The 23,715-nt window shown below is 37.7% G+C and overlaps 2 protein-coding genes across 2 annotated transcripts; both read left to right on the top strand.

Moving 5' to 3' along the window:
• Positions 1–674: 674 nt before the first annotated feature.
• LOC122821537 (zona pellucida sperm-binding protein 3-like) lies at positions 675–2,915 on the top strand. The gene is made up of 8 exons (XM_044099558.1): positions 675–1,222; positions 1,306–1,421; positions 1,482–1,585; positions 1,671–1,842; positions 1,920–2,037; positions 2,119–2,204; positions 2,558–2,631; positions 2,715–2,915. Exons 1-8 carry the CDS (start codon positions 848–850, stop codon positions 2,768–2,770), a joined length of 1,101 nt encoding a protein of 366 aa, XP_043955493.1. The 5' UTR covers positions 675–847; the 3' UTR covers positions 2,771–2,915.
• A 1,426-nt stretch (positions 2,916–4,341) lies between these two features.
• On the top strand, positions 4,342–22,865 carry pkd1l2a (polycystic kidney disease 1 like 2a). The gene is made up of 41 exons (XM_044099542.1): positions 4,342–4,660; positions 5,041–5,199; positions 5,534–5,722; positions 6,238–6,348; positions 6,589–6,736; positions 7,090–7,319; positions 7,501–7,911; positions 7,992–8,101; positions 8,212–8,353; positions 8,788–8,989; positions 9,103–9,214; positions 9,288–9,429; positions 9,528–9,725; positions 9,905–10,047; positions 10,148–10,327; positions 10,419–10,556; positions 11,872–12,018; positions 12,107–12,231; positions 12,313–12,433; positions 13,412–13,540; positions 13,625–13,850; positions 13,963–14,153; positions 14,235–14,465; positions 14,613–14,714; positions 14,776–14,954; positions 15,043–15,189; positions 15,276–15,475; positions 16,349–16,575; positions 16,654–16,867; positions 16,950–17,407; positions 17,819–17,915; positions 18,012–18,152; positions 18,246–18,431; positions 20,552–20,882; positions 20,967–21,100; positions 21,184–21,311; positions 21,402–21,562; positions 21,701–21,911; positions 22,033–22,134; positions 22,211–22,342; positions 22,413–22,865. Exons 1-41 carry the CDS (start codon positions 4,342–4,344, stop codon positions 22,500–22,502), a joined length of 7,344 nt encoding a protein of 2,447 aa, XP_043955477.1. The 3' UTR covers positions 22,503–22,865.
• Positions 22,866–23,715: the final 850 nt, after the last annotated feature.

Below are 23,715 nucleotides of genomic sequence, written 5' to 3'. Positions count from 1 at the left end.
CACTGTCAAAATAGGTGCTTTCGTATTAAAATAACTTTGACTATTGATCACAGAATAACAGAAAAAGGTAAAATTTATACCATTTGGACATAAAATAATTACAACAGGGAGACCATGTGATTATCTCTACATTGTGATACCTGCAAGAGATATATTAGGCATCAAGCGTGATGTATTATTGGGCAAAATTGGGAAGCATAAGGATTTTAGACAGTAAAACAAGAGTCAAATTATAAGAGCTAGACGACTGGGCTAGAGCTTCTCCCATAAAAAAACTTCCTTGCAATTTGTCAAAGGGATGAGCAACTGTTCTCTTCACTTTGTGATGTCTATTTTCTAATTTTTCACGTTTCTTCCACTGATTTCTTACAGCCCCTTTGGCTCATCATTATTTCTTTATTTACCCAAAACTTTGCTAGCTTTTTTGTCAATTGAGTAGTATTTTCTAAGTAAAATATGTAAAATCTCCATAACAAAGTCATAAAGCAATTTGTGAACATTGTTCTTTATAATTCAAAATCATCTTCCAAGAATAAAAAATACTTGCACTTAAAAATAATCTAAAATTTTTTTTAAATCTCACTTATGATACCTTAACAAATGTTTAAAAATGTTTTAATAATAAATGTACAAAATGAACTTGTCCCGATAAATGATAACTCCTCCTCCATTAACTGATCAGTGATTGCTTTCAGCTGTTTTTCCCAGATGATTTAGTTTTGCTGAATGGAAATACCTCTGAGAGGCAGAGTGAGCTAGATCATTAATTTAGAAATGTCTTTTTCTCCTTAGTGTGTGGGTCCAGCTGAATGTTCTTCTGGGTGTCTTGCCACAGGACAAGGTCACTATGGGGTTTGCAGATTTTTCTGTGGTTTTGCTGCTGATTGTATCCTTAGTTTTTAGCGTCTCAGATGCTATTAGAACTCTAAAAGAAGGTCCAATGATTGATGCTGAAGGAAGGGAATATAAAACTGTTAGCCTGGAAGACTTCAGCAGACCAAACCCTGACATCAAAACCACTGTCCGATTGGAGTGCACTGAAGTTTCCATGATCATTTTCATCCAGGCTAACTTCTACAACAATGGTCGTCTAGTGTCCCCACAAGAGCTATTTTTGGGAGATGCCAAGTACTGGAAGAACAAACAGTGCCAAGCTGTTGATGCTGGTGATGGAGAATATATTATAGAAGCTGACCTAAAGGACTGTGGCTCTAAATTAATGGTAAGCTGCTCACACTTATGGGATCATGATAGGCTATCTGAACTAAAATGTTACGTTTGGCCACTTTCTTCCCTCATTTCTAGGTTACTGGCAACAATTTGATCTACTCAAACAACTTGATACTTTCTCCAGCCGTTGGTTCTCTGGGCATCACAAGGGCTACTGAAGCTGTTGTTCCAGTTTCTTGCCGTTACAAAAGGTAGCCTGTACTTTTCAGTCTCTCTGAAAAGGAAGATTTTTGAATCCACTTGTTTTTCAGGGTCCACTCTGTGAGCAGCACTGTCCAGCAGCAACCCTTATCTGTTTCCATTTTTTCAAGGCTTCCTATGGGAAGCTCTCCCTTTTCTCTGAGGCTGAAAACTGGTATTTTTCTATTTTATTTATTTTTCTTTAAATGGCTTTCTCCTGACTGGGACAGGACATGATTGTTTCTTGTGTTTGCATACAGATGACTGGTCAGGTGAGAAGTATTCCAACACAGTTTACCTTGGTGACCCCCTGCACCTCGAGGTCTTGTACACTGGTCTGGAGCAAAGGAAGCTTTTCATTAACTTCTGTGTTGCCACTCTGACTCCTGATTCTACATCAGTACCCAGATATTGCTTCATTGAAAACTATGGGTAACAAAGTTCATAAAGCTGGATTGGGGCTTGTCTTGGATGTTGATTTAAGTTGGAAATGCATGTTTGTTCTTCAGCTGCTTTGTTGATGCCAGAGATGGAGGTGTAAATTCAGTCTTCAAACCCAGATCGACAACCAGTTCACTTCAATTCCAGTTTGATGCGTTCTTGTTTCAAGATGACTTGAGGAACACTGTGAAGCTTTTTATATAATGTTATATTTTGACAATGTTAACTGTAAAATAGGAGATTTTATGGGCTCTTTCTGCTACATAGGTATTTGTAACTTGTGAGGTTAAAGCTACACGCCAGCTGTGGAAGAGCAGCCCCACAAATAAATTCTGCAATTACATTAATTCGAGGTGAGTTTCCCTTTGAGGATTAAGAGGCTTCCCCTATCCCAAACTAAGTGTGAAACTTTTTAATACAATTCTTACTTGTATTGACCTTTGAATTTTCATGCCCTCAATAATTAGGAAGACTGTATGCAGGCATTAAGTCAGGAATGTCCTGGCAGTGAAATGTGCATTACACTTAGGCTAAGTGTAATGCATATGAATGAATTGCCCATTTATTCTTTAAAAATCAGTAACTTGCACAGTGTACAGGGTAATGTAGATGTTAATTGCGAAATCCTGCGAGTGTCACAGGACTGGAAAAACTACTTTCTGATCAAATGTCATAAATGTGTAAACTGCTCATGTATGCATTTCAGCTGGAAGAATGTGGATGGACCTGATGGTGTTTGTCAGTGTTGCAATGGTATTTGCAGTAAATGGACATCTAAAGGCAAGTCATATTTACAGCTAGCTTATCATCAATAGCAACTGATGAGCCAATATTTCATTACTCTTCATATTTTTGTCTTTCAGATGATGTTTGTGATACTTTGACTCTGGGCCCATTCATAGTTATTCCCAGGAAATGAGCAAAAAGGACACTCTAATCACCACATTTACCCTGGCACAAAACTGAAGGGAACATTAATGGCATAATTTCATCAGAAGAACTGCTGCATGCCCATGAAGCTGATCTGAGCCTTTACCCTAAATAAATGTTTGTTTAAACATGTTGATCTGTTTCTGACTTCCTGCACTTGGAGGGAATATTGGATCTATTTACTAGACCAAAGCTGCAGCAATAACTTTTCAAACCCAAGTGGTAGAAATGAGAGGGGGTGAAGGGGAAATGCTTAATCTCATGTGACTTTGATCATGCCACAGTGTGGCATTCCTTCTGGAGAAAAGTGTTTTTGTTTTTTTTAATGCAAAGATGAACATGACAAGGCAACCATTATGCTTTACAAACATCTTACTGTTTAGAGTCCCAAAAAAGGAAAATATCAGGGTAGCACAAATGTTTCAGATTCACTGTGGTTAACTGTTGCAAGTCTTTGGCTGTAAAACAATCCCATTTTTTTCCCCAGTTTCTCCTTCTGGAGACTTATTGGAAAGTCAAAATCTGCATGTTCAGATTTGTAATATTTATAAAGAGCTTCATAGTTTCCTTTTGGCAAGAGAACTGTAAACTACCTAGTCTCAATTTTTACTTAGCAATAAAAAAAACCTGATTAGATTTATTTTATTTTTTTTTCAGCAGAAATCTTGCCATGTTAAAGAATTTGAAATGGAGTATTCTTGCAGATTTGTAGCCAAACCTCTGTAAAATTATCTTTTTTTCTCTCTCTCTCTCTTTCTGGTGTCTGATTATAATCTTAGTTCTCAATCTTGAGAAATTTCTGTAAAGCTTGCCAAAGACTTTCCAGTTAATGTTGAAGCCTAATCTCTACTCGGTAACGGTAAAGCATGGTGTGGATTGAGTTGTCTAGTTCTAGTTTGGAATATGGGTCCCCTATATAAAGTGCAAAACCATCTAAATCTTTCACCTTAGCTACATGGGACCAATACAAAGGGAACAGTAGCTACTGTTGCCAATCTAATCTCTGCTTCCAAGAGTGCTCAGGATATTTATCCAAAACAATGCTATCAATTGGAGCTGGACTATCAAATTTTACAGGCACATTTATTTGTATAGTGCTATTACATAACAACCCAGAGACAGATTATACTTTTGTGGCAAAGAAAAAAGCTGTTCATACAGTCTGTCCATATTACCATTTGCTTGCTCAGACTGGAGAAAAAAGCAATAAAAATTTCACTATAGAAGTGAAAATTGATATTCTAAATTTTACATTTGGAAAATAACCCTATAAACAAAATCAGATTTTTAATTACCAGATTGAGATTCATTAGTGGGGTTGTTGTGAATGTGAGGCTTATCTCTCTCTGCAGCTTGTGGCACCTTCAGTCATGGAGGCAGAGGAGCAGTCAGGACTTATTGACAGAGCAATCTTACCTCTTTTCATACATGTGTGGGCACTATTTGTGCTCAAGAATTATGGGCAGACCACAAAGCGGGGTGTCCCTCCTTGTCCAAAGTGCTGCCGTAAGAAACCTTTAAAGCCACTGAGCTGCAATAGAAGCTGATCAGAGCACAGAGATGGGCAAAGTCTCTCTGACCACATACGCTTTGGTGGTCTTCTTCTTCGCCTCCAGCTGTCATGCTGAGTTGGAAGAAGTTATTTCATGTTCTAAACACCAGACAGCCTTTGAGGGAGCTTGCTATGAATTTGTGGGTTTGCAGTTTTCCTTTTTGAGAGCTGAGGGGTGGTGTGAGCGAGGTGGGGGACACCTGGTCTTCATCTTGAATGATGAAACGCAGCAGTTCCTCCAAACACACCTAGAGCCGGATAAGGATTGGTGGCTGGGGCTGGCACCTGCTTCTCCAAACCTCACACTGGATGTCTCTCCCACTGAAGGTAAGCGGATGAGTGAACTTTGAAGTTTATTAACATGGTAGTCGGTAAATATTTTCGTGCTTGGCTTTTCATGCTTTCTATTAAAAATGCTTTTTCATAAGATTGCGGATGCTTAATATTAAAGCAACAAATCTAACACTTCACTGATGATGTAGGTGGATTATGTACTTTAGATCTGAACACAATGACTTCAGCTGTAATCTCAGCAGCCATCATTAGCATTGTTAGTAGTAGGGTTTATTCACTGACAAATGTGGATAATTTGTCATTTGTTTTTGTTTTTTCATGGAATTTTCCAATTTTCCATATACTGACACGTAAGCTTTGATTAAGTAATTGCCGTTGGTTTTTTTTTTGTTTTTTGTTTTTTCTTTTCCCAGGTTCTCTTGCATGGTTGGATGGTTCAGATGTCAGCTATAGTAACTGGGTAAACTTACCAGAGGCCCGGGCAACATGTGGATACATCGTGAGAGACACAGGATTCCAGTGGACGGCCACAGAAAATTGTACGCAGGAACTGAACTTCATCTGCCAATTTGGTATGTTCCTTTCACACCTAAATTGTTTTGATTTTGAGTTTTAATATTCCTTTCCTACTTTCTGAAATGCACCGACACAACTTGTAACAAATGAATGTGTGTATGACTGATTGTAGAACAGAGCGCTTTGGAGTCCCCAGAATTGCTGAATTGCTTTTCAAATACAAGGCTTTAAGATTTGAGCTTCTTGGTTGGAAATGTCTAAGTGCACGATGATTTAACACCACCTTGATGTGACAGTGAAGCTTCTGTTCCTGCAGTTTCCAGTTCCAGACAGGCTTGCTGTGGTAGTTCCAAGAAGATTTATGCTAAATTGTATAATTTTTCTTTGCAGATTTTGGAAGAACAGTTGCATGTGAAGGCCAAAATGCGACACTACAATGTGGTTCGGGCCAGGTTCTAGAGATTGAAGATGCCTTCTACGGGCGAAAAACTGTTCACTATTGCCGACCCCACTTCACAGATTTACCCACATTCTCCCAGGAGGAATGTAGCTGGATTAATGTTCTGGAATCAGTAACAGGTAGAAGAGTCAATATGTAAAAATTTTTTTCTTAAATAGATACAGAAATTCATGAAGACATTCTAATGTAAATATATATGTATGTATAATGGAGTAGACTGCAGTTTATTTTTGAAATATATTGTATGTTAGCAGCCTTGAATGATCAGCAACAGTTCTTTTAAAGAAAAATTGCATTTTGTATTTGCATTGTATATCCTTCGCAAACATTTTTAAAAAATTACTTAACAGGCAAGAAAAAACCCTGAAGATAAATAAATAGTAAATAAATAAGTAAATAGCAAAAATACATATATTTTATGGATTCAGACAAAATATCTTTGGATAAATCTAAGCCCTGCTGGACGAGCTAAATAGATGGTCTGTGGTGTGTTTCTACTTTGACGTTCAAATAATTGATTTTGCTGGTAACATTTATACAGACACGCATTTATTTGCTAAACATATGAACTATGCTTTTTGATGCTGCACGCATTTTGTGCCCCATTCTTAATTTTCCAACGTTCTCTGTTCAGCTCATTGTCGTGGACTGCAGGCCTGCCAGGCTCCACTGGATCTGAACTCCTTGACTGAGCCGTGTCCCCTGATGCGAAGTTATCTCTCTGTAGAATACCGCTGCAAGGATGGTCAGATACAATACATACACTTCCACTGATGTTAACCCCTAAGCATACTCTATCTATTTTTATGCAGTGTTCTTATCGGTGTTTATTTACACTGAGGCATCTTTTACAAAGTAAAAACATCAGAGAAACACTAAACAGATTGTGTTCTCAAAAGTAAAAGCATCATATCTTTTCATGTGTCCTGGTGATGCTTGTGAAATAGTTGTTTTCACAAGTGTTGGTTATGTTGAACCATTTCAGGACTTCGCTTATTGGTGACTAACCTGGCATCTGTTGTTGATAACGTCACCATCACTGTGAAGTGGCTGCTTCATCCATTTCACGGAAACTTAACTTGCACCGTGGATGCTGGAGACGGCCACATCATTGATCCATACAATCCAGAAGAGTAAGTAACACTGTGTAGCCAGACACTTTATATCCATAGTTAGTTATTAAAGTTTATATCTGCTGGTCCTAATCTTAAGGATTAAATAAATCTCTCGGGGTGATGGGCAAATAACACTATTGAGCCATCCACCTTAATTGGCTGTGCTAGTAAATATATTTAAAAAGCTTTAAAATAAATGTACCTTTAATTGCAATAGTTGTGTGGTTTCTTACAAAAAACACAGTCGTTCACAAGAATGCTTCTCATTATGCTGATAAATAGTTTGCATGATGAGCTCAGAAGATGATATTGTTGTATTTAAACCCACCCTTAAAGAACTGTAAAGGCATCGTCTCTTTTTCGGGTCACAGGACAGAGTCCTCCATCATACACAGATTTCAGCAGCCTGGTGTGTTTGTCGTTGTGGTTGAGTGCACTACCAGTGACTGGCACGTCACAGCTCAGAAAACTATAACAATTCAGGAGCCTGTTGGAGAGTTCAGAGTGGCTAAGTGTTATGGCAGCAATGTGACAACAGATGGCACCAAATGCAACATACTATATGGCAGCCCTCTTCAGCTTCAGCTTGGGTTAGAAACAGGTGAGTCATTTTTCACAATTAGAGTCTGCTGAGTATAATTAGATATGAGTTTGACCTGTTTGTCTTGTAAAATAACCTACAAATGTAAATGGAGTTGAGTAACATTTTTAAGGGTAGACCAATATTTATGATCAACATTTTTTAAAAGAATTGTGCTGATCAATTTCTCCTTTTTCCCAAGGTACAAGTGTTTCCTACACAGTTCATTACAATGATAGTCAGATTGCAAATTTTTCAGTGGACTCGGGCATCACACCTCACAACATCACACTGGAGGGGACTGTATTGGAAAGCCTTAAGCATGGCTGCAACAATCTGACCGTAGCAGCATCTAACGGAGTCACACCTCACTCCGCGTCCACTGATATTGTGCTGTGCCTGCTGGAACCTGTAGTCGGCCTGCAGGCCTCAGTGATGGCAGAGTTGGATGCATGTCCAGACTCTCAGAATCTCACAATCGGTGTGTCATTGGAGCGAGGAGCCCCAGTGGAACTGCGTTTTGATCTCACTGGGTTTAGAGACACGCTGACTGAGACCAGAAACATGCTAAATAACAGCCTGCATAATTACACATTCTCAAGCCCACTGGAAGGTATGCCTTAAGAATAGTTTCATTAAAAACACAACTGTTTCAAATCGTTTCAGCTTAAATATATATTTTTTCCTACACAGAGCTTTTTCAAGTGAAGGTCCAAGCTGTGAATGTCCTTTCAACTTCTCAGCTGGAAGTGGATTTAATGAAAATACTTCAAGCTTGCCAGAATTACCAAGAGGGAAATACAGTATGTTTTAATTCAGTTAGTGGTAATTTTTTCCCTTTCTAGATATTTTTTCTAGATAAATAAATATATAAAAAAATGCATGTATTTTGTTGCTTTGTTGTCATCTGCAGAAAGAAGACTCTAAAATCCCAGGTGGCTTGGAAATAACAGCTTCTCCTGATAAGCAGGTTGACCGCAGTCAGACCATTGAGCTGAATGTAATTGGTGCTGAATCGTTGAAGAGCAATGGACTGATATTTGAGTGGCAATGTCGTAAGTTAAACGATCATTCACTCGCAACTAATGGTCATCGGTTGTTTTAAAGTCATTTTATCACTGGTCATTTAGAGTGAGGTTTGCAGTTAGTATCTCATTCACATGTTTGTTTCGGGTGCTTCTTTTTCATCAGTGCTGTAGAGGGTGATCAGAAAGCTTGGTGCACTGTTTAGTTGCCACACAGTTTTGTTTCTGTCTACACACCTCACAAAGAAAAATACTCTGTTCTCAGCAAAGCCATAATAAGGGCTTACTGTGTGCAGGTATTTGAAAGTGAGATATTATATTTGTTTTTATATACCCAATGACCCGCTTACTGGTTCAAAAGGTTCTAGAAAACTCTCCTAACATTTAGCTTGATATATTTGTGTTGTTGCTGTTTTTCCTCTATTTCCCCATAACACCATTTTGTTTTGTCTTTTACATTGCAGGAGGAAATTGCTCTTGCAGAAATGCAACAAGGGGTAAAAGTCACATTATTGAAAATGATTGCCTTCCCTATCCATTTGAAATTGTTGAATACACTTTGACTGTAAGGCAAAGAACATGGTTTAGGAAATGGGTGGATGTTGCCCAAGCATCTAAATGCATCAGCGTTGCTCCTATAAATGAATTTCAAGACGTTGCAATCAGGTGAAAAGCTTCAGAAATATTAAATAAGCTGGTTGTTTCTAAATAGTTTTGCTCATTTTTGATAGTTTCATCTTATAGCTGTTTGTAAATCTATTCACCTTTGGCGCTTTCAGTTGTGATAACTGTGATTCCTTAACCATGGAAGAAGATGCAAAGCTAAGTCTCAGCTGTGATACTATGTGCCCAGATGTAGTTTGGTTTATTCAAGATCCCAAACCATTAACGGCAAGTTTAATTTATTACTTATAAAATTCAGTATCTTTTTACAAACGAATAATAACTTTTTTTTATTCTTCAGGGTGATTTCAGTGAATGTTACACCAAAGCAGGAACAAGCCCTCCCATTGAAAAACAACACGGCAGCACTGAATACACAGTTTCCAGCCAATATCTAAAATTTTCGAGGAGCATACAGCGCAACATCAACGTGATTGCTTATGGTGTTTTCTTTTTACTTCATTGCACATGACTTCATATTACACCAAATAGGCCTTTCAAATATAAGCTGACGTTTATAATCAGTTTCTTTTTATTTCAGGTGAGAACGTCCTTGGTTTTGCCAAGTACATTATTCCACCACGAGGTCTGGAAACAGCAGCGCCTACTGATGCTCCTGATGCCCCTACATGCAGCATCTCTCCACACTCAGGAACTGTGCTTGATGCTTTTGAAATTACCTGCCAGTCGACATCTCTCTGCTCCACAGGCTGTATTTATTGTTTCAAGACAAACACAGGTGACGAGTCATTTTATCATTCTTTGATACATAGATGGTAAATATGTTGCTAAGCAAAATGGTAGTAGATTGTTACAACATGGTGAATAAGACACAAAGTTTGGTGTTTTTGTTTAGGTTCAAATAGATAAGATTACTGATAAATAAACACAGCTAATACAAATTCATTTATCTTTAAGGCAAACATTTGCGTTGCAGTAATACCAACGTGGTAAAACCAATCTTCTTGCCTCTGGGAGATGAGAAGAACAATCACGTTGTGTCTGTAGTTGTGACAATGAAAAATCAACAGACAACAGCTACTGCAACTGTTGCAACTCAGGTTTGTTGTTTTCCAATACAAATGAAAAACCTTCAACTAAACATGAGTGCAGAAGTCCATGACCTTGACTAGCTGAATAAACTGAATATGTTTTTCCAAGGTATTGAAAAGTAACTCCAGTACCTCCATACCATCTCTGCAGTCTGCAGTGGAAGACACTGTAGATCAGCTGGAGCATCAGGGTCTGCTCTCTGGTGAGGCAATCGGACAGGTATTCACTTCTGTTTCGGACATGCTGAATTCAGAGACTGGGCAAGATCAGAAGGATGCAAAAGCAAAGGTATGAAAGTAAGGTCCCAGTTGCATTCAAATCCAGCTTCAGAATTTGTTTGATATTATTAATATCTTCCTTTTTTGTCTAAATATTGTAGCTCCGTGAGCAAATGTTGACCAAGATGACAGCAGTTCTGCAGGACAGGCCCAGCAGCACGACTCGGGAAGTTCAAGTGACGGCCGAGGCTGTGGCTGGATTAACACAGATATCAGATGAGCTGAGTCCTGCTGCTCAAGTACAGTAGACCACCTTAGAGTACAATATTTATTACCATGTAATGCATTTAGTAATCAGTCAGCAGTGCAGTTAAACAAAAAGGAAATTATTACAGGAATGTGTTTTGAGATGTAATGTCCCTGTGTCCAATTTTTACTCCTTGAACTATTTTCACATTTTATCATGCTTGAGAAGTGAAGGAAAAGTATAAATAGGAAATTAAAAATAATTAAAAATCCCTCAGAGTAAATCTATCATAAACCATTGTTTACTGCTGCATATCTTTTTGAGTTATGTCTCTAACAGCTTTGACAGTCTTGAGACAAAAATGTTTAATTCTTCTTTGCAAAATAATTCAATCTCAGTCAGACTTTTCACTCAAAAAGTCTTTTAAGTCACAAATTTTCAGTGGTGCAGTTGGTAGCATTGCTGCCTTGCAGCAAGAAGGTTTTAGTTATCAAATACTGTTTCTGTTTCAAAAGTTTAATTAAACAGTTCTCGAACAAAATTCCAGTGCTTAGGATACTGTTTTATAATCTAACTCTGCTTCAACCTTCTCAAGCTTTCTCCCTGACCTTCTTGCTGTGTTCCTTGCTTATTGTGATTCTGGTTTTTCATAATAAACCACATTTTCTAATTAACTTCTGAGAACCTTCAGAGAACACCGGTGAAATTAAATTACATATGATTTGACTCTAGTTGTGACTTCTTAGAGCAGTTGTTACGTTACATTGCACTTGTACTCATTTAGAACATACCTTCTAAATGCGGTTGAATATAAGTGCAAACAACACTTGTTAGATTTGTATTTTGTAATTTGTGGAAAATCCCATTTTGTTTTCATCTCGTTTAAATGTGATGCGTTACTTTATCAGTTTGTCACAAAACATTCCACTGAAATACGTTGAAGTTTGGAGTTGCAAGGAGTCAAAGTGAAAAAAGGTTAAACAAATATGAATATTTTTGCAATGGTCTGTATTGACAAAGATGGTAGGAATCCATAGTCACCAAAAAATAAATAATAATAATAACTACAAGGATATTTCAAAGCTCGTGTACCTTTAGGTAACATACCTTCTAATTTTAAATGCTACATCTATGTCCTTTTAAGGTTCATTCAGATTTACTAGGCTTTAGTTTATGTCTACGTCTACGCCAGAGTGAATTACTTTTATAGAAAGCAGTTTACCCCTCAGTTTGTTTGACTGAATTAAATTTAAAGAAAAATTTCTCACTCACCTCATTATTGTGGACTGTTAAATGTTTTATTTTGAATTTGACTTGACTCTGTGCTACTCATGCTTATGATTCAGTTTGTTTTCTGCCTTCTTCAGGAAGAAGCTGGTTCATTGTTGGTTAACCTCAGCTCCTCCCTCAAGACAATGGCCACCAAGCCATCTGAAAGTGGAGATGAAGATATTTTACAGGCAGCTACACCAATAGTTGAAGCAGCTAGTAATATTCTGAATGTTTCATCAAATGTATGAAAAAAGTCTTCATAGATGCATATATGTGATTCTTTTTACTTACCGTATATATGGTGTCTAACAAACATAATATCATACTTAGAAAAAAGTTTCAGATTTTCTTCTGGCTGGGATCAACAATCTTCAGAGTGCTTTGCTGAATAACAAGCAGCTGGATGCAAAGCCTGCGGTCATTGATTCTGGTCAGATCAGTGTGTATGTCAACAGGTAAAGGATTATTGGCACTCAACAGAACTGACATCAATAAATACTGTTTTTATTTTCCTTAATTCATTCTGTTTCATGAAGGATATCCTCGGACGACATGCAGATGCAGCACATATATGTCCAGAAGAAAGGCTCCTCCAGCTTTTCCATTCCCTCACTACCAGCTGGACTTGTCTCTCCAGGGGAGTCAGTAGACATCAGAGTAAGTGTGTTCTCACAGGAGAAAAGTTGAAAAGTGTGTTGTTGTTTTTTTGTTTTGTTTTGGTTTTTTTGTTTTTTGCAGAGGCAAACACAGCCTCAAGGTCACAATCAGACAAAGTATTTTGTATCTATTTTTTAGCTGGAATGCCAAAAGGCATTGATTGGTTTCCTTATTGAAATCTGGTAGAAATGTCTTTTCTCAGGTCCCATTGTATATTTTGCTTTCAGAGACTTTGTCTGAATCTTTTGAAGTAACTTTGAGTGATTATTCTGCAGGCACAGGTCAGCCAGTTGGGCTCTTTTGCTCTAACTTGAATGGCTGTAGATCAGTTTGCTTTATTCATACACACATTTCAGTAGGATAGGAAGACACAAGTTTACTCCCAATGCCTTTTGTTAGATTGGTGAAGAATGCCAGAGGTAACACAATTTGATGGATGAAGCCTTTTGCTGGTCTGTTGTCAGGTTTTTACTGGATGTTATTTTACTGATACTGTAGATGACTGTATTAAACCTGAAAGTTATTTTGGGTTTTTTTGTCTCACATTTTCCACTTTTCTAGTTTTTTTTTTTTTTTTTTTTTTTTTTGCATAATATTTTGTCACAGTCTGGTTGAAGAACTGGGTGCCAAAAAGGAGTTCCAGATCAGCAGAAAGTCTGGAGAACTATCAGAAGCCTTTCAAAACAGTTTAGAAAGTATAAAAAGTAATTGATAGGCTAACCTTATTACAGGATACAGTATACATCTGTGTTGCTCTTGCACAATTTGAGCCATCATTGCAAAGTCTGTGACATACAGGCAACCTTCTGTTTCAATTTACTATATTTTTTTATTTGTATGTACCCACATTTGTGTGAGTGTGCTTTCAGAATTTATGGTAATTGCCAAATAAATTCAGATTTGTAGACAACCTCTAAAGTAACCAAAGTGTAAACAAAATCTGACCGAATGATTTGTCATTATGCTCTGCCCGTCTAGATGATGAGCTTTGAGAAAAACCCATTCGCTTGGAAGGAGGAAAACATCACAGGAACTGTGGCATCGCTGTCTTTCACCAGACTGAACAGCACAGTCATACCTGTTGAAAACCTGCCGAAGGAAATAGAGGTCACATCACAAACCTTTCTGCATCTTTTATAGTAAATTGAATTTGGAGAATATTTTTTATGCATATATATTCTGGGATTTCAGATTCTTCTGCCCAGGCTTGACGTTGGAGAGCAGAACAGCACGGTCCTTGACCTTGCCAATTTCAGCACATTAATGATTGACATACCATCACCAGAGGTGACCCTGGTGCTAAAACTGGAGCCATCTCAAGACATATCCTTCATGGTTTTCCTTGGATATAAAGTTTACCCACATGAGAAGAGTTATGTGGCCAAGACTCAACTCCCACTTCAGAATGTAAATGAAGGTACTGAAGCCACATATTTTGATTTGGTTGTAAAGACATTTCAAATCTTCTGTTGACAGTAAAACGCAAAACATTATAATAATAACAAATAATGTTTGTCATCCTGACACAGAGGAAAAATTTACGTGGCTGCTGAGTCCCAAGGACCGAACAGGAGGAGCTGGAGTTCATTTCCTTCTTGTAAAGCCGATTGTTGAGCCTGGCATCAAATCCGTCAATGCTACAGTTACTGTAACTTCCATTGCTGCTCAGTGCAAATACTGGAATGAAACCAAGTCCTCGTGGAGTGAAGATGGCTGCAGGGTGTGCAGAAAAACAACGCAGTTCATAGTTACTGCTTTGTAAATGTATAAAGCTGAAACTTAGTATTGTTTGTTCCCTCAGGTCGGCCCACTCACCACTCCGCTGGTCACTCAGTGCCTCTGTAACCACTTAACATTCTTCGCCAGCTCTTTCTTTGTCATGCCCAACCTGGTGGATGTTACCCGCACTGCCGAACTCTTTGCTACATTTGCTAATAATCCGGTAGTGGTGTGCTTTGTGGGTTCCATTTTTGCTGCTTATCTACTGGTGGTGGCATGGGCACACAGGAAAGACATCCAGGACTCCACCAAGGTCATTCTCATCAGATTTTGGTTTAACTTCAGACATTTTTTTTCCTTTTAAATTTCAACTGTGCCGAGTTGACAAATATATTCAGGATTTATTTGTCAAACATATTTGACTACAAAGCAACTTTTGTTACTTGCCATCCACTTGCAGGTCAAAATAACAGTTCTTGAGGACAACGACCCTCTGGCAGAATATCGCTACATGCTTACTATTAACACAGGGCATCGTCACGGTGCATCAACTTCCTCTCAGGTGGGTGAAAGCATTACTGAATCCTCTCAGACTCTACTCTGACTGACTGCCTGTGTTTTAGGTTACCATAACTCTACTGGGAACAGAGGGAGAAAGTGAACCCCACCACCTGACAGACCCTGAAAAGCCTGTGTTTGAGAGGGGCGGGGTGGACATGTTTCTGTTGACCACACACTTTTCTCTTGGAGATCTGCAGAGCATAAGACTCTGGCACGACAATTCAGGGGACCACCCTTCTTGGTGAGAGGAGTAGATCTTGTGTGCTGTTCTGCTTTAGTTAATTGAAAAGCAATGGTTTTTAAGTATTCTTTCTAAATTTAATGTGCAGGTATGTGAATAGAGTGATTGTGCAGGATCTGGAAACCGGTCAGAAATGGCACTTTCTCTGCAACTCCTGGCTTGCTGTAGACATGGCTGAGTGCTGGCTTGACAAGGTCTTTCCTGTCGCAACAGAGTCAGATTTGAAGAGGTTTAGGTAAGAGCTGCATTAAACAGCTAACATTATCTATTAGTTAGATATTTTGAGTTGATGTAATTCCTACCCACTGTTTCTTTTTTTAGTAACTTATTTTTTATGAAGACAGCCAAGGATTTTCAAGATGGGCACATCTGGTTCTCGGTCATTAGCCGGCCATCCTGCAGCACATTCACACGTGTGCAGCGAGTGTCGTGTTGTTTTTCCCTTCTGCTCTGCACCATGCTGACGAGCGTCATGTTTTGGGGCATCCCCACAGACCCGTCTGAACAGACCATGGACTTAGGTATGCTGCATACATATCTATTGTCAGTCTTTCATAATCCCTTAAACACATCTGGAAAATATTTTTATTTTTGGTTTTTGCTGAACCTTATCTTCATAAAAATCACGAAATCTTTAACCTGCAGATGTTTTACAGCTTCCAAAATACAAATTTGAAACGTTTGGTGGGTTTGTAGTTGCCACAACCCTCCTGTCTGCTTTGTTGATTATTGCTTTTCTTGTCTAGCCTGTTAGTTTAGGTGGGTGGCCATGTATTGGTAGGTTTGCAGTTGTGTCATGCTTTCCCATTTTTGGATGATGGATTGAACAGTACTGTGTTGGGAGTGGTTTTATAATGTAATTCTTCCTTAAAGTTCTTAAAATTGTATCCCTGACATGTTTGCTGGGTTTTTTGGTCTTCATGATACTGTTTGTTCATTAATGTTTTCTAACAACCCCCTGTAAATTCACAGAACAGTTAAATTTATATAAAGACAAATAAAATGCACAAAACCCTCAGAATTGACTTCTGAAGGCACTTAGTTACACTTGATTTCAATCAGTGTTAAAAGAATGAACAAACTAAACACAAATGCATTCCCCACCTTTGTTTTGTTTGTCACTGATGTTGTGATAATTATCCTTTCCATTCTTCAACCTAGTTTTTCTCCAATTCCTCTCCATGTTCTCTTTGCTTCCTCTGCTCAAAGAAGTTAATTAAGTTATGCAGCAGGAAGAAATCACATTTTCCATTTTTTACAATCATGATCCACCATTACATTTTACATAATCTGGGAAAAAAATAAATTAAAAATAAAAGTCCTAGTAAAATATTTTACCTGTTGCTTTACTGTATAAAATTAGACTAAACTTGAAACCTACCGTTATGTTGCAGGTCACATTGAGTTCACCTGGCAGCAGGTTATGGTTGGATTTCAAAGTTCCATCATCATGTTCCCCATCAATCTGCTTATCGTCAGCATCTTCAGAAATACTCGCCCGCGAGACAAAGCTGCCAAGGCAGAAGGATTAAAACAGGGCAACACAGTTAGAGTTTCTCCCTCACAGACTTCATCTCCTCCCACAGAGATCAAGCACATCACTGCAGACACTGTGATCAAGGTGAAGTCATAGAAATGCAAAGAGTTTATGCAGTCTGTCTCTTCTGTATGTGTTAACTACTTTGCATGTATACATTAGGACATAAAGAGAATTGCACAGTCGCTCTCAAAGGCCATGAAGAGTCCACCGCCACGTTTTGAGCTCCATCCAGGTCAGCAGGCAGACATAAACACACTGCTGTCTCTGGTGGAGGACATCATTAGACAGCAGAACAAAATGGCTGGAGATTTCTTTTCAAACATTTCCAAGGCAGACAGCATGATCTTGAGTTTGGGTGCTGTGAATCTACAAGGTGAAATGTGTTCTTATTAATTGAATTCTTTGTAAATTGTTTAAAATATAATTGGCCATCCTTATCCTGTTACTCTTTATAGAAAACGGATCGTGGGGGGGCCCAGAAAAGACTTTTGATGAAGCTCAAAAGAAGACCAACAAAAGCCGATACTTGTACAAGCAGCTGCGTCATATCGAGAAGGAGCTTCGTCTACTCGGACCTTCTCGTTTTCCAAACACCAGCAGCTACAACAGGGCCATGCAGCAAGTCCAAGGAATGAAGAGTCACTTGGAGTTCCTGCTGGATGGAGATCAGCTGAACCGCAGCCCTACTCCTGAAGAAAGCATCAGCAGCAGCGCTGAAAAGAAGAGCAGTCAGGGAGGGCTGCCATGGTGGTTTGTGTTTGTTGGGTGGATTTTGGTCATTGCAACCAGTGCTGTGTCAGGATACTTCACTATGATGTATGGGCTGACTTATGGGAAGGACCAGTCTATAAACTGGCTTATTTCCATGGTGGTGTCCTTCTTTGAGAGTCTCTTTATCACCCAGCCTCTAAAGGTAAGTAGCAAGATGCAGAGCAGACTGAAAGAAAAAGCTTTCTTCTGTTTGACTAAATTCTCAGTTTTCTGAATAAATAGCCAATAGGTTATTGGGTTTAGTAACAGCTTAGTTAATACAATAAAGTAATAAAATGCTTACTAAACATATAACAACACAATTACATTTTTGCAAACAGGCAAGAGCATTCTTCTAAAACAGGCATCATATCGTACAACAATGGAAATACTTAGCTAAAACAAGGGTCAACAAAATCAGTGTCCTTGATAAAGTAAATGTAGACTTCACCAAGAAATCAGAAATAAATGCACAAAATACCAATTTAACAGTTATTGACCATTAGGGTACAAGTTTTTACAATCACTTATTTTAAGTGCTTTTGAAGTAAAGTTTGAAAATATTTTGTCCCAGGTTCTTGGTTTTGCTGCTTTCTTTGCTCTTGTTCTGAAGAAAGTTGACCAGGAAGAATTTGGAGAACCTCAGATAGACGAGAAGCTCACTCATCTAGGTTTGTGTTCTTCATTTTTAAAACTAACAAAATACTAACAATGTTGAAAAGATTATTTTAAACATATCAGTACCCTGAATGCATTTTCTTCCTCAGACGATCCTGATGTAGTGCAAGTAGCTAGAAGAGACAGCACATGTAGTTTCTACCAGCCACCACCTCCTACTGACATCGAGAGGATGAGGAAAAACTTAATTCTGGAGCAGAAAGTTTTTGGCCTCATCAGGGAGATTCTTGGTAGAGTTACACTGATTGCAGCAATATTAGTTATGCTAATAATAAAAATAATACAGTTTGACTGACTGAATGTAAAACGTGTTTGTGATGCAGCTTACATGGGATTCATGTGGGTGTTGCTCCTGGTGGCATATGGTCAGAGGGATCCTAACGCTTATTTTCTGAGCCGACACATTCGACAAAGCTTCAGCAAAGGAATCTCCAACACCATGAGCATTCAGGACGTGTTCAACTGGGCAAACTCTACCTTACTGAGCAACCTTTACGGAGATTACCCAGGTCATTTTGCTGTGATGGAATTGCCAACATGTGTCTTTTCAAACACAAAGCTGAAGAATATACATTTATGTATGTTCATTAGTACTGTTGATTTTTAAAATGGCTGACTTATTTTTAATTTTTGTAAAGTTTTGTTTTTCTTAGTGCCGTAAGAAAACTAAAAATATTTGGAATTGAAAGACAATCTCTTATAAATATGATTGTGTCTTATAAAGCATGCAGTCACATTCAAGAAATTAGATTATTGAAAAGTTCATTTATTTCAGTAACTCAAGTCACCATAATCAAATGCATTATTGCCTAATAGATTAATTAGGCACAAACCTTTTTAAGTCTTTATTTCTGCTAATTATGATGTTTTTCTGCTTAAAACTAATAAAACACATTTCATTTTTTAGAAAATTAGATTACAAGGTTATTTTCTAAAAGTACTTATTTATTTAAACCTCTGAAATAATATTTCAATTTATTGAACATGACTATGCATATTGTAAATCATGAAGTCAACAATCTAAGTTTTAAAGAACTTAAAACCTCAATTCCTAATTAGTTGTGCAACATCTTAATGAATGTCAATATAATGATCACATAGGGATAGTTCTATTTATTGTGTACAACTAAACATTGAATACGTATCAGATGTTTAATGTACAAGATTGTCTTTCTTTTGAAAATGAATTAATACATTTGGAAATTGAAGATGATATATCTAAAAAAAAAAAAAAAAAAAGAAGATCAAAAAAGCAGAGATGAGGCCACTTTTACCCTTGTGAAGAATTCACCTGGTTTTTTTTACAAACAACACACTATAAACATCCGGAAACTGAGAAGACCGGTTCTTGTAATATTTAGACAGAAATGTTGTCTCATTCTTGTCTTAAAATAAGGGTTGGTCCACATTCCTGGGTTTTCTTTGCCACAAAGTTTTTTTTTGTTTCATAAGACACAAATGTTTTCAGTTGCTCAGAGGTTTGCACCCCACGCAGTCCTGTGCAGCGCCCAAACTCTTGAGTCATGCTTTTGTAATCAATACAGTGTGCAGTTTAGCAACTTCTTGCTAAAATATGCTATGCTACAGTTATTTTTGTGGAAGCATATGTTGTAAAACCTGTATGATATCCAGATTTTGGGGGGGTTTCCAAGATGTGTAAGATCCCCATGGTGTTAGCACTGAAGCATTCCAATACTATTAGGAATGATGACCCAATCTGTTTGGACCCTCTGTTCTTTAGCATGGAGGATATTGCATCTGTGGTTTAAAAAATATGTCCCATATTCAAAACTTCTATCCCACAGACAACAGGTACGGTGTTAAAAAAACGCTCTGTTGTGTTTTTTTGTTTTGTTTGTTTGTTTGTTGTTTTTTTGTTGTTTTTTTGTTTTTTTTACAAACTGTGTTTACAAGCAGTCATTTGTGGGAGCTTTGTTTTGCCCATGCTTGATTACATAAAAAGGAATTTGACTTTTTTTTAATGCTTTTCTGTCTGGAGGCCCACTGTGTAAGTAGCATGCAATATTTACTTTCAGCCTTTTGCAGAGAAAAATATGCACTTCCAGATTCTTAAAATTTATTAATAAACCATGGATAGACATGGATAAAAGGATATTCAAAAGCTTCCCAGCGTTCCACCTTTTTTTAACATTCAGCCTTTTCACATTCATGAGCATCTGATCATATTTACTTCTGAGCGATTCAGCATCCCTAAGCTGTTTTTATGCCCAGTCATCCTATTCGCATTTGGTGGATTAATTTAATCAGATGTAAAATTCGCCAACAGCTCCTGATAAGTAGAACTATTTATTAGACAGGCCTGTTTCCATGTTCCTAACATGTGAAATTTGTTGTTGCTATTGAATTCTAATTAGCATTTTTTTTTCTGAAATATGTGCAATTTATTAGTTTAAGCATTTGATATGTTTATTTAGTTCTTGCATGAAAAGTCTGGATTTATGCACTCATTTTATTTGTGATTTTTGAAGTGATCCAGGGTTTTAACACATGGGGTTGTATATCAGAGAGATTTTATTTTAGCAAAGTAGTTCCAATTAGACAGAACTAACATTGTTTAATAGGTAAATTTCCTATGTTAATGCTCTTTGTGCATCTTCTCAACTGACAGGTTTTATTACGGATGGAAACTCAAAGCTGGTGGGTAGCGCTCGTCTCCGCCAGGTGAGAGTGCAGAAAAACTCATGTCGCGTTGCCCACATCATGCAGGAGTCTGTCCCAGACTGTCACACTCCTTATTCCTGGGAGTCAGAGGACATGGGCTCCTATAGCCCAGGTTGGAGTCTGTCTGTAGGAGACAACACATCACTGAACCCCCACAGCCCATGGGTGTACCGATCTCAGAGTGAGCTGAGGGCATTTCCCATCTGGGGCAGGGTCATGCTTTACAGAGGAGGTGGCTTTGTCATCAATCTGGGGCCAGACTTACAGAGGTCAAGAAGGTAGATTTTTAAAATATTTGATCAATTTATCAAATCAAAATAGGAGAACACAACATTAATCCTGTTTCATCCTTGTTTTTCTAGAATCCTCAGGTACCTCCATAACAACACCTGGTTGGATGTGTACACCCAAGCCATCTTTGTTGAGTTCACTGTGTACAACGCAAATGTGAACCTCTTTTGCATTGCTACGCTGATGCTGGAAACCACAGCTATTGGTTAGCCCTTCAGGTGCAGCTTAAATATTGTGTTTGAGCTGCTGAACAAGAACTAAGACATTTGTGCTTTAATTTGAATCCAGGAGCTTTCCAGTTCCGCAGTGAGCTTCACGGTGTTCGTCTTTACCAGTCAACTGGTGGCCTCCACGTCTTCGTCATGGCCTCTGAAATTGCTTATTTTCTCTTCATTATCTACTATATGTTCATTCAGGTACATTAGCATAATATACTTGCTACATTATGTGTATTGTAACACATATGCACCTAGATGTTTGACACAAACTAATTTTTCTATTCATAGGGGAAGCTAATGAGGAGCCAGAAGTGGTCTTATTTCAAGATAAAGTGGAACCTGTTGGAGTTGGCGATAATAATCCTCAGCTGGGGTGCACTGTCTGTCTTCATCAAGAGAACTTTACTGGGAAGGAGGGATATAAATTTTTATCAGAACAACAAACACCAGTAAGAGATGGGGAGATTTTCTTTTTTTATTTATTTGTTATGAAAGAAAATTATTCCATAAATCAAAGACTATATTGGTCTAATTTAAACTAAATACACGCTTTAAACATGAGCTTCTTCTTTTTCTTTTGTGTCCAGATTTGCCAGTTTCCATGAGATAGCCCAGGCAGATGCAGTGCTTGGGTATCTGATTGCCTTTCTGGTTCTGCTGGCTACAATCAAACTGTGGCACCTGCTGAGACTCAACCCGAAGCTGCACATGATCACGGCCACACTGCAGCGAGCTTGGACTGATATTTCAGGCTTCCTGGTGGTCATGACCATAATGTTCTTGGCTTACTCCATTGCCGTGAGGGCTTTCCCACGCTTAACATAAACACTTTGCTGAAGTTTCAACAAACCCCTACGTTTTGTCAAATAGACTGCACTTGAAAGCACTAACTAACAGGCAGTATCTCTTCTTTTTTCAGTCCAACCTGATGTATGGGTGGAAGCTTTACTCTTATAGGACTCTGCTTGATGCTGCACAAACTATTGTCAGCTTGCAGCTTGGTATTTTCAACTATGAAGAGGTTAGTATAAGGCTGTTCCAACTGTAGTAAATGACAGATGATCCCTTTTATAAATGCATTGCTTCTGATCTGCCAGGTTCTGAACTACAATCCAGTCCTCGGGGCTTTCCTTATTGGTTCCTGTATTGTGTTCATGACTTTCGTGGTGCTGAACCTCTTCATCTCTGTTATTCTTGTGGCATTCAGTCAAGAACAGATACATCATAAGGTAAGTTATTATTCATAATCCCAAAATGTCTTAATATTGTAGTATGCTGTTATTCTTCTTGTTCTTGCAGCCATCAGAAGAAGAGGAGATTGTTGACCTGATGTTGATCAAACTCTGCAATATGTTCGGACTCAAATGTCAGAAGAAAGTGGTCGCCTAACTGCTATTCTTCTGAGGAAAAAGAATGACATTTTTTTCTGACCTTAACATCATAAAATAACAGAAATACAGTCATAGTCACTGTAGTTTGCTTTATTTAGTTGCCAAATTCCTTTTCACTGTACAAGTCCTTGTAGGTAAATCAGTCGTGTTCATATCTAGAGCTGAAGATTATTGTATGACATGCTATAAAACCATTATCTAATGGCAGCTAAAGATTATGGGCAGTGAGACATTGCAATTAGGAAGCATTATTTTGTTAGATTAATAATTAGTGAAAATAATATAAAGTCTTGCATAATCTAATTGTGACTTACTCAAACTGAAACATGCCTCATAAAATGCTTTGAATCTTTTGTCGCTTCTGCCAGCTCTAAGCTCACATTTAGAAGCTATTTCCAGTTCACCATAAATAAAAATATAGGAAATGGAAATAATCACTGGTTTGATTTTTGTTGCAAATAAACCTAATAAAAGGAACAAAATATTCACATTTAAGCATGAAGTTCATGCTGGAAAAACACAACAAGTTTACAACGAAGAAACATGAACCATTTGAGTGCTGCATTTTGGATTTTAACAGTCATCAACATAATTTTACCCATGTCTACTGTCAAAATACAGAATAGTATGCAATTTGCCTTGGAGCTTGATGAGCCATACACCTTTAATTTCTAGATATAGTGTAATGTGTAAATGTTGAAAGCTTCTGGGTTTTGATGACTTAGACAATTTTAGATATCAACGATAGGAACTACGGTTTGCAACAATCTATAAACTTCTATAAATATATTTGGATATTTGTTAACATGGCATGGAATGTTGTTTGAAATATTTAAAATTTTGATTGAGGACAGGAAAAATAGTTGTGTAAATAGAAATGTTATTTTGAATAACATTCAAACACAATTTGTAATTGTCATACAGGCTGATGCTTCAATCGGTCATTTCGAAAGAGTACATAAGGACTGTACTGGTGATCCAACAAAGTCCTTATTGTGTTTGTACAACTTATTATATAAAATGGAAACGTTCTTCAGATATTAAAAATTAATATTTTGTGAAAGTTCAGTTGTATTTTTAAGATTTAACACAGATCCATGTGGTTTCCAGTTGGAAAATGCGGAGTAAAGAGATCGGTTATAGCTTTGTTTGAAATACCTATGAATACTTTCCAAAGAAATATGACTTTCGGAGTGTTCTAAATCCTTTTC

Source organism: Gambusia affinis, linkage group LG02, assembly GCF_019740435.1.
Source record: "Gambusia affinis linkage group LG02, SWU_Gaff_1.0, whole genome shotgun sequence".
In the NCBI taxonomy this organism is placed as follows: Eukaryota; Metazoa; Chordata; class Actinopteri; order Cyprinodontiformes; family Poeciliidae; genus Gambusia; species Gambusia affinis.
The sequence above is the reverse complement of the archived record's forward strand: the minus strand, read 5'-3'. Positions and strand labels throughout refer to the sequence as shown.

Bases quoted from the DNA above. Each gene is read 5' to 3' on its own strand.
- LOC122821537 (XM_044099558.1), top strand. From the start codon at position 848: ATGGGGTTTGCAGATTTTTCTGTGGTTTTGCTGCTGATTGTATCCTTA. The intron at 1,422-1,481 runs GTAGCCTGTACT...CTTGTTTTTCAG, and splicing joins GTTTCTTGCCGTTACAAAAG to GGTCCACTCTGTGAGCAGCA. The intron at 2,038-2,118 runs GTGAAGCTTTTT...TCTGCTACATAG, and splicing joins AAGATGACTTGAGGAACACT to GTATTTGTAACTTGTGAGGT.
- pkd1l2a (XM_044099542.1), top strand. From the start codon at position 4,342: ATGGGCAAAGTCTCTCTGACCACATACGCTTTGGTGGTCTTCTTCTTC. The intron at 18,432-20,551 runs GTCATTTTGCTG...CTCAACTGACAG, and splicing joins CCTTTACGGAGATTACCCAG to GTTTTATTACGGATGGAAAC. The intron at 21,912-22,032 runs GTGAGGGCTTTC...TTCTTTTTTCAG, and splicing joins TCTTGGCTTACTCCATTGCC to TCCAACCTGATGTATGGGTG.